Source organism: Venturia canescens, chromosome 1 (assembly GCF_019457755.1).
Source record: "Venturia canescens isolate UGA chromosome 1, ASM1945775v1, whole genome shotgun sequence".
NCBI classification, from domain to species: Eukaryota; Metazoa; Arthropoda; class Insecta; order Hymenoptera; family Ichneumonidae; genus Venturia; species Venturia canescens.
The window spans coordinates 24,735,908-24,749,381 of NC_057421.1; the positions used below are offsets into that span (position 1 = coordinate 24,735,908).

At 35.1% G+C, this 13,474-nt stretch overlaps 2 protein-coding genes and 1 non-coding gene across 15 annotated transcripts in view; 2 read left to right on the forward strand and 1 right to left on the reverse strand.

The window, feature by feature from the left end:
- LOC122418905 (Exchange factor for Arf 6) overlaps window positions 1-5,504 on the forward strand; it is a 60,868-nt gene extending 55,364 nt beyond the window's left edge. For 5 of the 6 annotated variants that reach the window (XM_043433015.1, XM_043433018.1, XM_043433016.1 and 2 more), the window contains exon 13: window positions 105-5,504. In XM_043433015.1, the coding sequence (XP_043288950.1) occupies window positions 105-356 (252 nt within the window). In that variant the 3' untranslated portion in view covers window positions 357-5,504. The remainder of the gene's footprint in view (window positions 1-104) is intronic. The other variant, XM_043433017.1, reaches the window with a different exon arrangement.
- A 581-nt stretch (window positions 5,505-6,085) lies between these two features.
- The window catches only part of hts (adducin 1-like protein hts), a 29,160-nt gene continuing 21,771 nt past the window's right edge, over window positions 6,086-13,474 (reverse strand). For 5 of the 8 annotated variants that reach the window (XM_043433028.1, XM_043433023.1, XM_043433022.1 and 2 more), the window contains 3 exons: window positions 12,435-12,502; window positions 11,830-11,975; window positions 6,086-11,467 (listed from right to left, as the gene is read on the reverse strand). In XM_043433028.1, the coding sequence (XP_043288963.1) occupies window positions 11,847-11,975; window positions 12,435-12,502 (197 nt within the window). In that variant the 3' untranslated portion in view covers window positions 6,086-11,467; window positions 11,830-11,846. The remainder of the gene's footprint in view (window positions 11,468-11,829; window positions 11,976-12,434; window positions 12,503-13,474) is intronic. The other 3 variants (XM_043433021.1, XM_043433029.1, XM_043433024.1) reach the window with 1 other exon arrangement.
- TRNAR-UCU (transfer RNA arginine (anticodon UCU)) lies at window positions 6,372-6,444 on the forward strand. Its single transcript has one exon. It is a non-coding gene; the product is annotated as a tRNA-Arg (tRNA).

Here is a 13,474-nt window from a genome sequence, read left to right on the forward strand (position 1 = left end):
TTCATAAATATTAAATCACATTAAATTCGAGAGTTCGTCACAATAAACACGAGACTAATAAAATGAAGTTTTCTGTATTAAAATTGTATATAATTGTGTTTCAGTTGAAAAGGTACAAAACGTACGCTTATTTACTGCGATCAAGACTCGCGTTCACGGAAGTGGAGCCTTCACTCGTGGAGAGTTGCATAGGCGAGGTTGACGAGAGCGGCAGCGGTGCTCTGTTGAACGCCGAGGTAGCTCTCGTACCACCGCCAGTTCCCGATCGACCAGCTACAAATAGGTATAGTTACAGGGCTGCCATTTACAACCGTAATCTTCTGAATGATCAGGATTACAGCGGTGACGTTGGTTGACGTGTAATCGGTGTCTTTTCAGCATGTGTGGTCTAGTCTGACCTCTGCATACGTAGGCAGAAGCATCAGCTTGAATGTGAAGATATAATTCATCTCTGGAATAATGACTAGAAAAAATATTAAATAATAAAATCACAAACTGAGAAAAAAAAGAAAACTATTTCGAGGTTGCAGCATTTTTACACGAGGAGCAATTGTTTTACCGTACTAAACTGATTTCTATTATTGTTTAATGTTGAATGTTCTTTTTCCATCTGAATATTGTTCCTTCGTTATTGATATTTGATCTCTTCTTCCAAAGTGTACTATTTTAAAATTTTCATATTCTTCACTTTTTACTTTTAATGAACGAAAAAAAAAAAAACAAACTTCCGAGCAACTGTTGCCACTCGCCTGCATATTCAGATTCCTAGTCCATTCGTTGCCGAAAAATTATAATGGGAATCCCATTGGTGTTTGGATCTGGGCTAACTTGTAACGAATGTAAAAGGGGAAAAGGAAAAACAAAAACGATAAAACACTTACACATACTTATACTTAAACTGGATTTCGAAGGTAGAAGACGGAGAAAAAATTAATGCTGTTGAAATTCGTTCGGGACAAAGCTCTTTTTTTGTCCGTGCCTTGTGGAAAGACAAGACCAGTTGAGTATAGAATGATAAACGAAATATATATCTGTACAAATCGTATATTGATAATGGTATCGAACGTTGAATCTCTGTTAATGAACAAAGAAATCAGAAACACGGGTCGTTTACGTACGTATTAGTTGGTAAATAATAAAATCATTACGGTAGTAAAGACGATCGAATTATTTGAATTCATTTAAATTACTATACGACGTGGTGCTGGTCTTTTTACAAGTATTATATAATAACATAGTTATATTATACATATATATATAGATATTGTATGTATTATGTATACTTTTGAACTTAAACTTTTGGCTCATGCTTTGCGTTAATCGTAAATCATTCATCAATCGTAATTCAAACACACGACTAACTCTTGTATTTCATTGGAACAAGGTAAAATAAGCTGCTCATCGCCTTCTTCTCATCGCTGATCCTAACTGTACGGAAAATCTAGAAACATTAATCTAGCATTATCGTGTATAGTTGTGTTATTTATTTATTCTCATTATTTGTTTTTTTTTCTTCGCTTTGCGAATTTGACTAATTATTCTGCATTTTTTTATTTTTTTAAATTTTATTTTATTTAACAAAAATTCTCAATATCGAGCATCATTGTAGCATTAAGTTCTGCGATCTATTAGAAGTACGACGACCGTCAATTAGTATACGATTCACTTCCGCGTTGGAAGTAAATTGCTAGATTTTCATGAAGCGTCAATAATGCGATTATAAATTTATTTTTTGATTAGTCTATATGAAAATTTGATGAAACGAAGATATTGGAAGCAGAGTCTGCATTGACGTTCCTGGTTTTTTTTTTCTTACTGAAACTCTTGAAAAATTGCATCGTTGACGCAACGTACACGAGTTCGTTTCGATCATGAAAATATATTTAAATTGAAGAATTTCGCGACGACAAAAAAGCTGACGAATTCGTTAGTTTTCATAAGAAGTTAATCTTATGGCCAAAGAATCGAAAGAGCTCTCTAAACTTGTCAAATGTGAATATGGCTCACATTCGCTATCGTCTTTACTCTTAGTCACTAAAATTTTTGTAGAAAATTCATAGTTGAAGTAATGAGAGAAGATTTTGCAAAACTACGAATGTTTCAATGACCCGACGTTTTAAGGGTGAGCCGATTCGAAAAAATCATAATTTTATTGCATTCGATCAAAATTATATTTTTTACTCAATGGGCCATTGAATGAACGACGTGTAAATTATTTTTCCAATAGGTCGCGCTCGCCCGTGTTTGAAAAAAATTCCTTTCTCCTATGCAGTATATCGCAATTTTGAAAAAAAATGCGTACCAGTTCTTCCTCCAGATTTTTTATTTATTTTGCTTGCGTTCATTTTTCAGTCCAATTATTTATTATTTATCGTGATAAGAAGTAAAGGAAGAGAGAAAAACATAATTATTTGAGACGTAACTACGTTAATTAGTCGTACCGGAAGTCAATCCGAAAGATGTTTGCTTAAAAACTCGAAGGTGACGTTTACTAGTTGAACAATGTTCTGCATTAAAATATTTCAAAGAATAAACAATTTCAAAAATATTCTAACTGAGATTTAGATAGTTAGGTATAGCATTTTATAATATTCGTTTATAAACTCTGTTGCAGTATTAATTAGCTGTAGTGGTTCATCGAAAATATTCAAATAAAAATTTATATAAAGTATATATATATATATAAAATGAGCGACTGCAATTGATTTGATTGATATTCTTCAGCTAAATTCGTAACTGCAACGAGATAAAATGCGTCTTTGTTACAACGATACAATGTTCAACTGACGTTTAGTTAGGCCACTAAAATAGCGTTGTCCAACGTGCATTGAGAAAAAACAGAAAAAGAATTTACGGTTACAAGTACAACAATGAACGTTGATTTAGTTTACGCTTTGAGGTAAATAATAAAAAAAAAAAAAAAAACACACAAATCAAAAATTCAGCTTTCAAACGATTTTAGTTAATAATTTCAAAAATTCGAGTAATTTCGGTATTGATCATTCCAAACAATCAACGCCACAGATGTGTCGTTGAATTTTTCTAATTTTTTCTTCTTCATTCGAGGGAATGTATAACATGATGATTAATATAAACGATCGACTAGTCCAATTAGTGTCTTAGACATGGTTCCTGTAAGTCATACCGCTGCCCAATTTTTCACAAAAAAAAAAACGAAAACAAAAAAAAAGAAAAGTCGTATGTATAAATCGTTTCTGTATTTTTTAGTTTTCCGTACTTTCTATTGCGTAGTTAGATTTTCGATCCCGTCTCCCATTTTTATTACCGATGTTTGTATACATTCGACAGGAAAATTTTCTCACTATGATATATACAAAGTACATTATATAGTGTATAGAAGTATCCTTGTGTATATAACGAAGAGGAAGAAGAGAAAAAATAAAACTGTAATATATGTGGATAATATTAATGATTATAAATCTTACGAAGCTAAAGGCAATAAATAAAATGTCTCCAAACTGTCATAGTATCTGCGAAGAATTCTTGTGTAACGTTCCCACGTGATCTTCGAGATTTTCGTTCAGTATGTACACCGAGGCCTTCAAATATCTACAATTTCTATTCATTTTTTTAAATTTATTCTTCTTACGCTGTTTTTTCTTTCTTATTACAGCATGGGCATGATTTATCAATGGACTAACCACAATTATCACACAAAGGACTATACTAATATGAGATATTTTTCACGTGTAGTTGTTTCTTTTGACTTCCAAAATTTCTTGTTGATTCAAATGTTCGATATGCTCAATGGTGTCTTTTTTTCTTTTACAATTGGTGGAAAGATTCTCCATTATTTTGAATGTGTTTACAGAATAATCAAAAAAATCTTTCATCATTCGAATCGTCGTGTTATAATAAGATCAAATTTCGCATGTTGCATTCGCTATTGTATGCTCACAGATCGGAGCATAAAATGCTTGGTCTTCGTACGAGGCCACGTTGAGTACGAGTTGATTAAAGTTATTCATTTTTTTATATGGTTGTACACATTCAAAGAAAATTGTTGAGATTTCCTTGGTCCTCGCAATTTTTCCAACTACGTAATTTTTCATTACTCGAGAAGACGAAAACGAAGTTTTGACAGTTGCCGTAAAATTAGTACATGCTCGAACTTTGGAATTGGTGCAAAAATGTGACAGATGAAAGAATGCATAATTTGTGATTGAAGATTGCGAATACTCGTAAATCCATTTTTCATTTGAAAATAATGAATTTTTTTATCCAAGGAATAAAGTAGCGCGAAAATCCTTTCTGGATTGAGGACTCGCGGAAAACTTGATTATCTTTTCTGTCCGCGGTCACGTGGCGAAAATAATAGGATTGTTGGTTCTGTTGCATGCCACAGGGAAGGAATGGAGACATCTTGAACGTCAGTCGGCATCGAGTTGCCGATTTGACCCCGTGTGCTGTACCTAGAGCTGCGTACAGAAGATGTGCAGCGAGGCGAAGCCGAGTCCGTTCGTTATTCGAGCATTTTGTGGCCGATTTATTGATTCAACGTTTTTAGATAAAATAAAAAATGGAGATATGAATAATCGATGAAATAACGAGAATTTAGGAGCTTTTCAAGCTATCATTATTCCTCATGACAAAGACACATTATTTAATGGTTAGAAATTCCATTGATCTGCACGAAAAAGCAGAAGAATACGTCAAAGAATAGAATTTTCGACGAGATATAAATTCTGTACGAGATTTTCAAAATACGAGTAGTTTTGGTGAGATAAAATATCGCCGATAAGCGATTACGGCCGGACGTTTTGAAAACGTGGTAGAACGTCCGAGATAATCCATTACGTTTTGGATATACGACTAGAAAATTATATATTGGCCAACGTTGTAATTTGAGGCCTAGATCTGAATTTTTGGGTAGATTCCTCCTTCAGCCTAACAAAAATGGTACGAATTCCTACACGACCTAACGAACAACGGATTTCCTATGACAAGTAGAGGCTGACAATTTGCATTCGAGTTGTAAATATACTCGAAGCAACAACTCCCCTACGATATCATCGTTGTACCTTCTTTCGTACAGGAGAGTGAAGATTCTCTTTGATTTTTGAGTATTTTAAATACAGTTTATCACGTAGATGTGCCAAAGACTTGCATTTAAATGTATTAATACTTATCTTACGTCTCGTATACATGTAAATATCTGGCTCATTTGTTATAGACTCTTGTTTACATTTAGATACTCTGATTTGACGTTTTAAAAAAAAAAAAAAAGGGAAATGCGAAAGAAAATTCAATTTCGCGTATTACGATTAATTCGTTTTAATTACGTACGTAATTTTTGTTAGGTACTTATCCCTTTCCTGGATATGGAAATTCTCCTCGTTGTATATACTATCCACGTAACTTCAATATTACTGTATTGTTTCGAGAAAAATGCGTTAGTCAATATTATCCTCCAGCGGTAAAGATCCTTTGTAAATATCCATCTTATATTTAATGATGAAAATAATAAAAGCTAAACGACTGAACTTTTGCCTTTTTATTAAGCTTCCTTGTTTAAGCCTCTCGAAAGTAATTTAAGGAAAATTAGATGCTGTTGTGGAACAGCGATTTTGACAGTCTATTTATTCTGCTGGATTGAGAATTCCATGATTTTAATCGGAGACAAGTAGTTTTTTTTTAAGTGTCGACTGATCCAGTATGCTCGAGTTTTCTATTCGTGCTGAATCTTTCATTTTTTCTAATAATCAAACGATTGTGAGGTTTTAATATTGATGGGAAATTCAACGGTATTGCAAGTGGAGGGCTATGAAAATAGTTGAATGTTTGTCACTCAAATATGACTTCGAAACTTTTTTGACTCTGTATTAAATGATTTGAAAATATGGAATATTTGATTGCTAGACGTTCTTCAGAAATAACTTTATTAATAATTATGACAAAAACACAAGGGATCCCTCAAAAACGGACTTTCCTATCTGAAAAACATTTCGAGATAATATTGCACTCAATATTATGTATGCATGTACAATAGTCTGCAGTGGTTACAATTTTGGAAAAATTTACAATTTCCTGTAGGAAGGAATTCTCAAATAATTTGCTACCCAAATCCACAAACGTCAAAGTCGTTTCCTTTATTTACACGTTTTTTTGCCATGAAAAATGTGATGAAAATTCTTGTAACGCAATATTTTTACTTTCCCTCAGTTATGTAGGTAGAATGTACGCATTGGTATAAAATGTTAGAATCGGCTCCGAAATTTTTTTCGAAAATTTCTACTGAAAAATTAAGTATTTTTATCATAATATCGATCGATAAATCAGCACAATTGACGGAATTGTGATGTAAGAGTGAGCAACGACACCAAATGGTCCATTATATTAAAAATTCTCAAGTCCCTTTGGCGCAGAGGATAGCGCGTTGGACTTCTAATCCAAAGGTCGTGGGTTCGATCCCCACAAGGGATGCAGTATTTTTTTTTTCTAATTATTTATTGAAACTGTTGCTTACTGCTGATTTGTGAACAATCTTAATTTTAATTGCATGCCCGAGGACTGTTTTTCTTGAGTTTTTTAAATTAAGATGTTGCATCATGGGAATGATGAAATTTCGCGATGCTTGGCAGAATCAAACAAAATTTATATACTCGAATCTAAAAAATACGCGCAAACGCCTCTGTTTTAATATTACGTGACAACAAAGTAGGTCGATCAATTTTTTAATTATTTATCGAACGATTTTACATGGAAAGCGGTAAAAATAGCTTAATAGTATTTTATATTTGGAAAATAATATTATTGAATCTTTTGTTGCAAAAGAAAGAAGTGTTCTATATTTACAGGCTTGCAACAGCGATAATCAAATCATAACTACTTTGAACACTGTAGAAAAATAATATATAAACAGTGAGAAATAAAAGTATCCATCACTTCAACCTCGTTTTTTTCGCCCGGTTTATTCCCAATCGCTTCTGAACAAAATCTGCATCCGATCATGCGTGTGAGAATGTACATAACCTTGTAATCACTGATAACAGTCGCGCGAAAGCATCGTTTGGCTTGAAGGTCATGCGGTCGAGTTTCGTCAATAACACCTGTACCAAATCGAGTCGAAAAATAATATTCACGAAAGTTCCGAAAAGTCATACGCATGGGCTCTCGTACCGAATTACTCGGGCATTATATTTTCTTCTAATTTTACCTACGGCGGAATATATTTCAGAATTTTTCCTCCTTCACCGACACAATACTAAAAGTGGAAAGAGAAGTTTTTAGTCATAATTAAGAGTATTTTACCTGAAAAAAGCCTATCCGTAGATCGAAAAAGATTCTATTCCCAAGATATGGAGATACGAAGTTTTCTCGTAATTTATTTCAAAATAGAACCTAACGTTTTTTATGGATGAGAAATATCAACACCCTGATCGTAAAAATCACAATTTCGTGGCATACAAGATTTTTTTTCCAATGTAATTTCATTTATCGATATAATATATACTGCTCTAATTCGATATTTAATAAGTATATAAATACGTTGTACTAATATGTGTTGTAAGTAGATATACGTCAATCATGCCACATTGTATAACCGCAACATCATAACATAACCGCAAATAGTCAACATCGCATAGTCATATGTTAACCCTACTATTAAATATTCTCGTCACAAATTTTATTTGGAGGAAGCGAGTACGCATCGCAATCATTTTGTTAGAGGACAAAGATTTTCGCTTTATGCTTTAATAACGGAGTTTAATTGTCTACGATTCCTTCGCTTTTATCGACATGATAGTCGCATTTGGTTAAAAATTATCAACAAGAACTTGAGGAAACGAAAATCTACGACAGAATAGAAAAATGTTGAATACCGAATGAGCGTGTGTTTGTCCGTCGTCGAATCATCTCTGATCTTCCCAAGTATCTCTTTCAAGAAAAAATGATACGCCCAGAACTTCGGATTATTTTATGGCATGCGAAGCGCACGTTGACGAACGACGGTGGCGACGACAGGAGTTAATATGTGCGGAAGTGCGGATGGAAAATGAACCGAAAGCTCTTGACGATGGATTTGTAGTGCGTTTGGCGAAAATATCTGACGACTCCGATGAGAAAAAGTAGATAGTTGTATACATGTGTATTGTTACGTTTTTGTTGAAGCAATTCGAGCGAAATATAACCTGGTTCGACTAAAGATCAAAGAATTTTTCTCACACTCGTAACGTTTCATTGTCAAGTTTTTCGGTTTTGTAGCACAATATCAGGTGTAGAAGTAATAAATACAGCTGTAGGTAGAGGGTCGAGAGTTGGAATTTTGAATTACACTATGAATGTCGCGTCGTTGAGACAAAGCATCGTAAGACCAGTTTTATATCGAGGTTATGTTAAAACGTTTCGTGCGCTATTTTATTTAGATCGTTTCGTTTCGCCGCTGGCTGTCGCTTTGTTCATCGAGGGTACTGGCGAGAGGGGGATGGGGGACTTAGACAATAGAAAATGATGTAAATAATCGTAGATGAGACGATGAATACGACGCGCAACCACGATCGCGACGACGTTGTTTAACACCGTATATCATATTCACAACTAAAAGCTAACATAATAAGGCGTTATTTCATATTATAAAAAAAATATCGAGCATACAAATTTACGCAGATCGCAGGGGGGAAGAGGAGCTCGTGCCTTGCTACTAGTATTTCTCGATCGCTGCGTCGACCGATGCTATCGTCACAGAACTTCAAATCCGGCAAACGACAACACACGATTACTGCCTTACTCTAGTAAATATAATATATATATATATATAGATATATGTGGAAACATGGCATATAGAAAATTGTATATAGCACATGTGTCACACAAGAGAAGAGTTTCACCAAATCATTCAATGTACAAAAGAAGGAGAGGTACGTTTATCGCGTGTATGCGATCGAGCCATTTTTCTTTTTTTCGGAATGCTCGCTGCCACAGAGAGATATACGTGTGTTCCATTGGTGCGGTGCAATTGAGACAACAATCAATAAACTATTTGTCGTTTTTTTGTTATCATTTAATTTCGCAACTCGCATTAACGGGGAAGAAAGAATGCGGATAAATATCATCGTGTGTGGGTGGTGTGTTTTGTGTGTAGTTCGTGAGTGTGGTGTAAAGCGAATCGAGGTTAATCCCGAGGGCGCGAGTTGCTCCTCTTTATTTTTTGTTAAAGCTTTTTGTTCCCTCCCCTCTGCCGAACATAGGCGGACAAAAAATTAACGCAATGCGACGATAAGCTCATATGTGCTTCGATTGTTTTTTTTTTTTCACTATATACTAATACATATTGCCAGCCAGATTTGCATAATCGATAGCCCTCGCAGTTCACTTGCGGACGCATCGCGAAGCTTTCCTAGGCCATTTTATATTTTTTTTTCGTCGTCAAAGGCAGCGCAAAACGGGAGACGGGGTAATTTCATCGAGCGTTACACACGAGATGTACATTGATGTTCGAACCGATGCAAGGCAGCGCAAGAATCAAAAATAGTAATGAATATAATAATAATAATAATAATAATAATAATAATAATAATAACAATAATGATGGTGTCGATGCTCCCGAACTCTCGAGCGCCAGAGGGCGTACGAATGCAGAAATTCATTCACAATGAATGTATATCATGACAAAATGAGTCATAAATAATGTTTTTGCTCTAAAAATTACATGATCGACTTGTTACACGAATCGTTTGGAATCAATACATCTTTTTTTTCAATCGAGTCGTCGAATATTTAGTCCCTTGTTATAAACCCGCTGGAAAAGTATGTTTATAAACATATTTCCAACGGATCAATGTGACTATTTATATATATATATATATATATACTCATATAATAAACTTTGTTGAAACACGATTTAATTGGTGATCAAAGCGCAGGATGACAAAAAATGGCAGCTCACAGTCACTTCGTACTCCTTTTTTTCTTTTTCATTTCAAATATGTCAATTTTTTATTAATGCTATTTTCTAAAAGACGTTTGAAAGAAAGTCATCGTTTTTTAGAGCCATATATTTGTAGATATTTATCGAACTCCCTTTTATACACAGGAGTGCTCCCGATTCGAGGGGCCTTTTTTGAGACTACAGGTAATTTGTACAAGCGACACTTTTGCGATATTTCCCCAACACGTCACATCTCATGCTGGAAAAAGTGTCCGATGTGATAGGTGAAACAGGCGGAAAAATTTCTGTCTGAATATGAAACAAATAGTTCGAAAAATTAAATCATACTTTCAACAAAAAAAACACGCAACAAAATATGTGCTCGGCGACTCGGAATGGGTAAGATTTTCGTCGCCAGATGTCGCGTTGACCGCGACTACCTTTACCAGAACTATAACTCCGTCCAATCGGACGCCGCACAGTCTTAAGAGTATGGATCAGTCGACTAACCTCACTTGTTATTTTCGAAATCGAAATTCTTTGATACAGTTTGATCGATTAAAAAGAGGCTCTGTCAGCCTACGCAGAACGATGGCAAAAATCGACTGACAGAACCTTTTTTTAATCAATCAAACTCTGTCAAAGAATCTCGATTTCGAAATTTGCAACTATCTCTCTCGCACTCACGGTTGCGATATACCAACACTGATCCATCCTCTTAATTAGATTCAACAAACAAAGAGACGAAAGAGAAAAGCTAAGTCGTGTGGATTCGTGAATCGATGTAAACCGTGTGCAACGATGAAATGGACGAACGAAGTAATCAATCGTATATCCATATACATCAATATTTATATATCCGGGAATTCAATTCGGTCTCATCATATCGCAAACATCATATCTTCGTTACATTCGCTGTAATAGACATATGTGGATGCTCGTTAAATTCATATTATAAAACGTTGTACGTCATACAGTTATTTTCGTAAAGCCTCATCTGCGGTCATTTGTTTTACTCTCTCTCTCTCTCTCACTCACTTTTTCCATTGAGCCTTTTCGGCGTAACAATGCATATTTATATATAGATATATATAATTCCCGCTACACAAGAAAATGCGTTGCTAAACCGCCCAATAATTTCACGATTTTTTTCCTCTCTCTCTCTTTCTCCGTGTCACTTTTTCTCTTCATTCCTCTCTCGCCCCCGGCTTTCAAGTGGTATGTGTCTTTGTGTGAGTGTGTACATGCGAGGCGGAGCACGCGCGCGCGAGGCTCAACAAATTAAAAACGTAAAAACATTAACAATATTATAATAATTAATTTCCTTATCGAAGATGTATAATGTGTGATGGCAGTCTTGAGTCCTGGAAAGATGCTGTGATTGTATAGCTCTCGGCTTTCATTTATTTTTTCTTCAGGTCCTTCGATTCGATCACTCATTGTTCGCTTCATTTTCTCGTGTATGCTCCTTCGCATTTGTTTGTTTTTTTATTTCGATCATCTCCAAACTCGAATGAAATTTGTTCGCGCTTCTTCGCTCACGATAATCTCTTTCATTTGCGGCGATTTGTGCAAAAACTGAAATATCAAGAACAAAAATATTGTGTCAACAGAGAATTACTCGATGGCAATTGACGCACTTATTTTCAGTGATTTTTTCCACTACTAATTGAGCACAAAGTATTTTTTATTATTGCACATAAAATATTTGGCATGCTCGCGCCTCATTTTCATTGCTACTCATCGAGTTACAAAAAGTATGTAGAGGTCGAATGAAAATAATGCGTTGCTACATTCGGCCACAAGGGAGCGCACAATTTCTTTATGCCAAATTCAGTTTTACTTTTTTACTAAAGATGGCGCTGCAGTGACTAATCCAGCCATATCTTGAAATCGTTTTTCATTAAAAAAAAGAAATAAAATAAAAGCATATCACATACCCTATTTTGCGGAACACCTACGCCTCGATTGGCTTCTTTTTCTCCTTTTTTTTCTTCAGGAAAGACGGTGTTCTCAGACCCTTCTTCTTCTTTTTTTCCTTCTTGGGCGATTCCTCACTGACGCTCACATCCTGCGACATCGAACCCTTAACACGGAAGTTCTCAAATACAAAACTATACGTATATATATTAATGTGGTCATTCGCCTTCGGGCAGTTCGATCATTATTACGTTTTTTAACGTTGTCGTTTCCTTCTAATGTGAGAAACACAAGTTTTTTCGTGAAAGCTATTTCTCGAAGAATACTCCTTACTGAAATCTATTTGAGGTTAAGTCGCAAAAAATGTGTTCCTAAAATCCGAAAAAGGAACATCCCGAGAAAAAATAATTCTGAAAACCCACAGCGCGATTAGAACGGAAAGAATTTTTCAAATGACTCGAATTCTCGAAAAAGTAATTGAAAACATTTCAAAGTGAAGCACGTTTTATTATCCGAGGAAAGAATGGCTGGATTGTTTGATCTCTGCGACTTTTTTACAATCTTGGATACCCTAATTCCAAACATTTTTTCTGTATCACAAATAGTGAATGAAGCGTTCACAAACCTCTTTGCTGCTCTGAGAAAAGGTGCTATGATGAGCGTCAGAGTGGTCACCATTTACCGTGTTTTCTCCTGAAACAAAAACGCGCACTTTGCCAGACTCGTTTGGAGCCATGTTTTTCTTTCGCCAAGCATACAACTGATGGTAAAACCAATAACTATCGACCGAGAATTCCCGTCGATAATTTTGAAAAAATGCAAACAAACGAGACATTGAACCAGAAACACAGCTTACCTCAGCAAACGGTGTTAGTCACTTTTTAGCGAGTGTTAGAGTTTTTAGTCATGTAGTAGATAAATATAATGGCGTAAATTTATGTAATGAAGGAACACAAAAGCGAAATGCATTTATTAAGTACATGCGTTATTAAAGCACATTAAGAGTGTTGGAGTGAAATTACAACCCAAGAAGTGCAATCTCGTGAGACAAAATGTAATGGCGATCGTCCGTCGATAATACTAGATTAGATATAAAAACTAAATGAAATAAAAAAAATAATTAAACCTAGAAAATAGTACGGATTTTCAATCTATGTATCGATGAATAAAATTGCCATTACATCTTTTACAAAATCATTAATAAACTCTCAACTGACAATGAAATGTTTTTAAAGCACATCGATCGATAAAGAGTTTGAGCATATAAAACGGTGTAGTTCACGAATCGAACGCTAGAGCGTCTGAAAAAGCCTGTTGCGGCAAGAGACCCCGATTAACCGATTTGTTATCCAATAGTCAAACGTTGAAAGTTCTTTGTATCTTTAGTTCGATACAATTAAATATTCGGTCCAGCGAATTTGGTTTATAATTCAAAGTCCGTTTACTCAATTATCAAGACAATTAATTATCGACGAATAAGCAAATATTCTGGTGTATCCTTGGCTTGGTGGGTGAGAAAAAAAAACTTTGTCAAGCGTGCCGAAGTTCGAGGTTTACGCCGCTTCGTGCAAGAAATGGTGCTACGAGAAGGGGGAAAAAAGAATATTTAAAAAGAAAGAAAAAAGCGTGTCATTCGCGTTCCGAGGGGAGTTCGCCGTGGCTCGA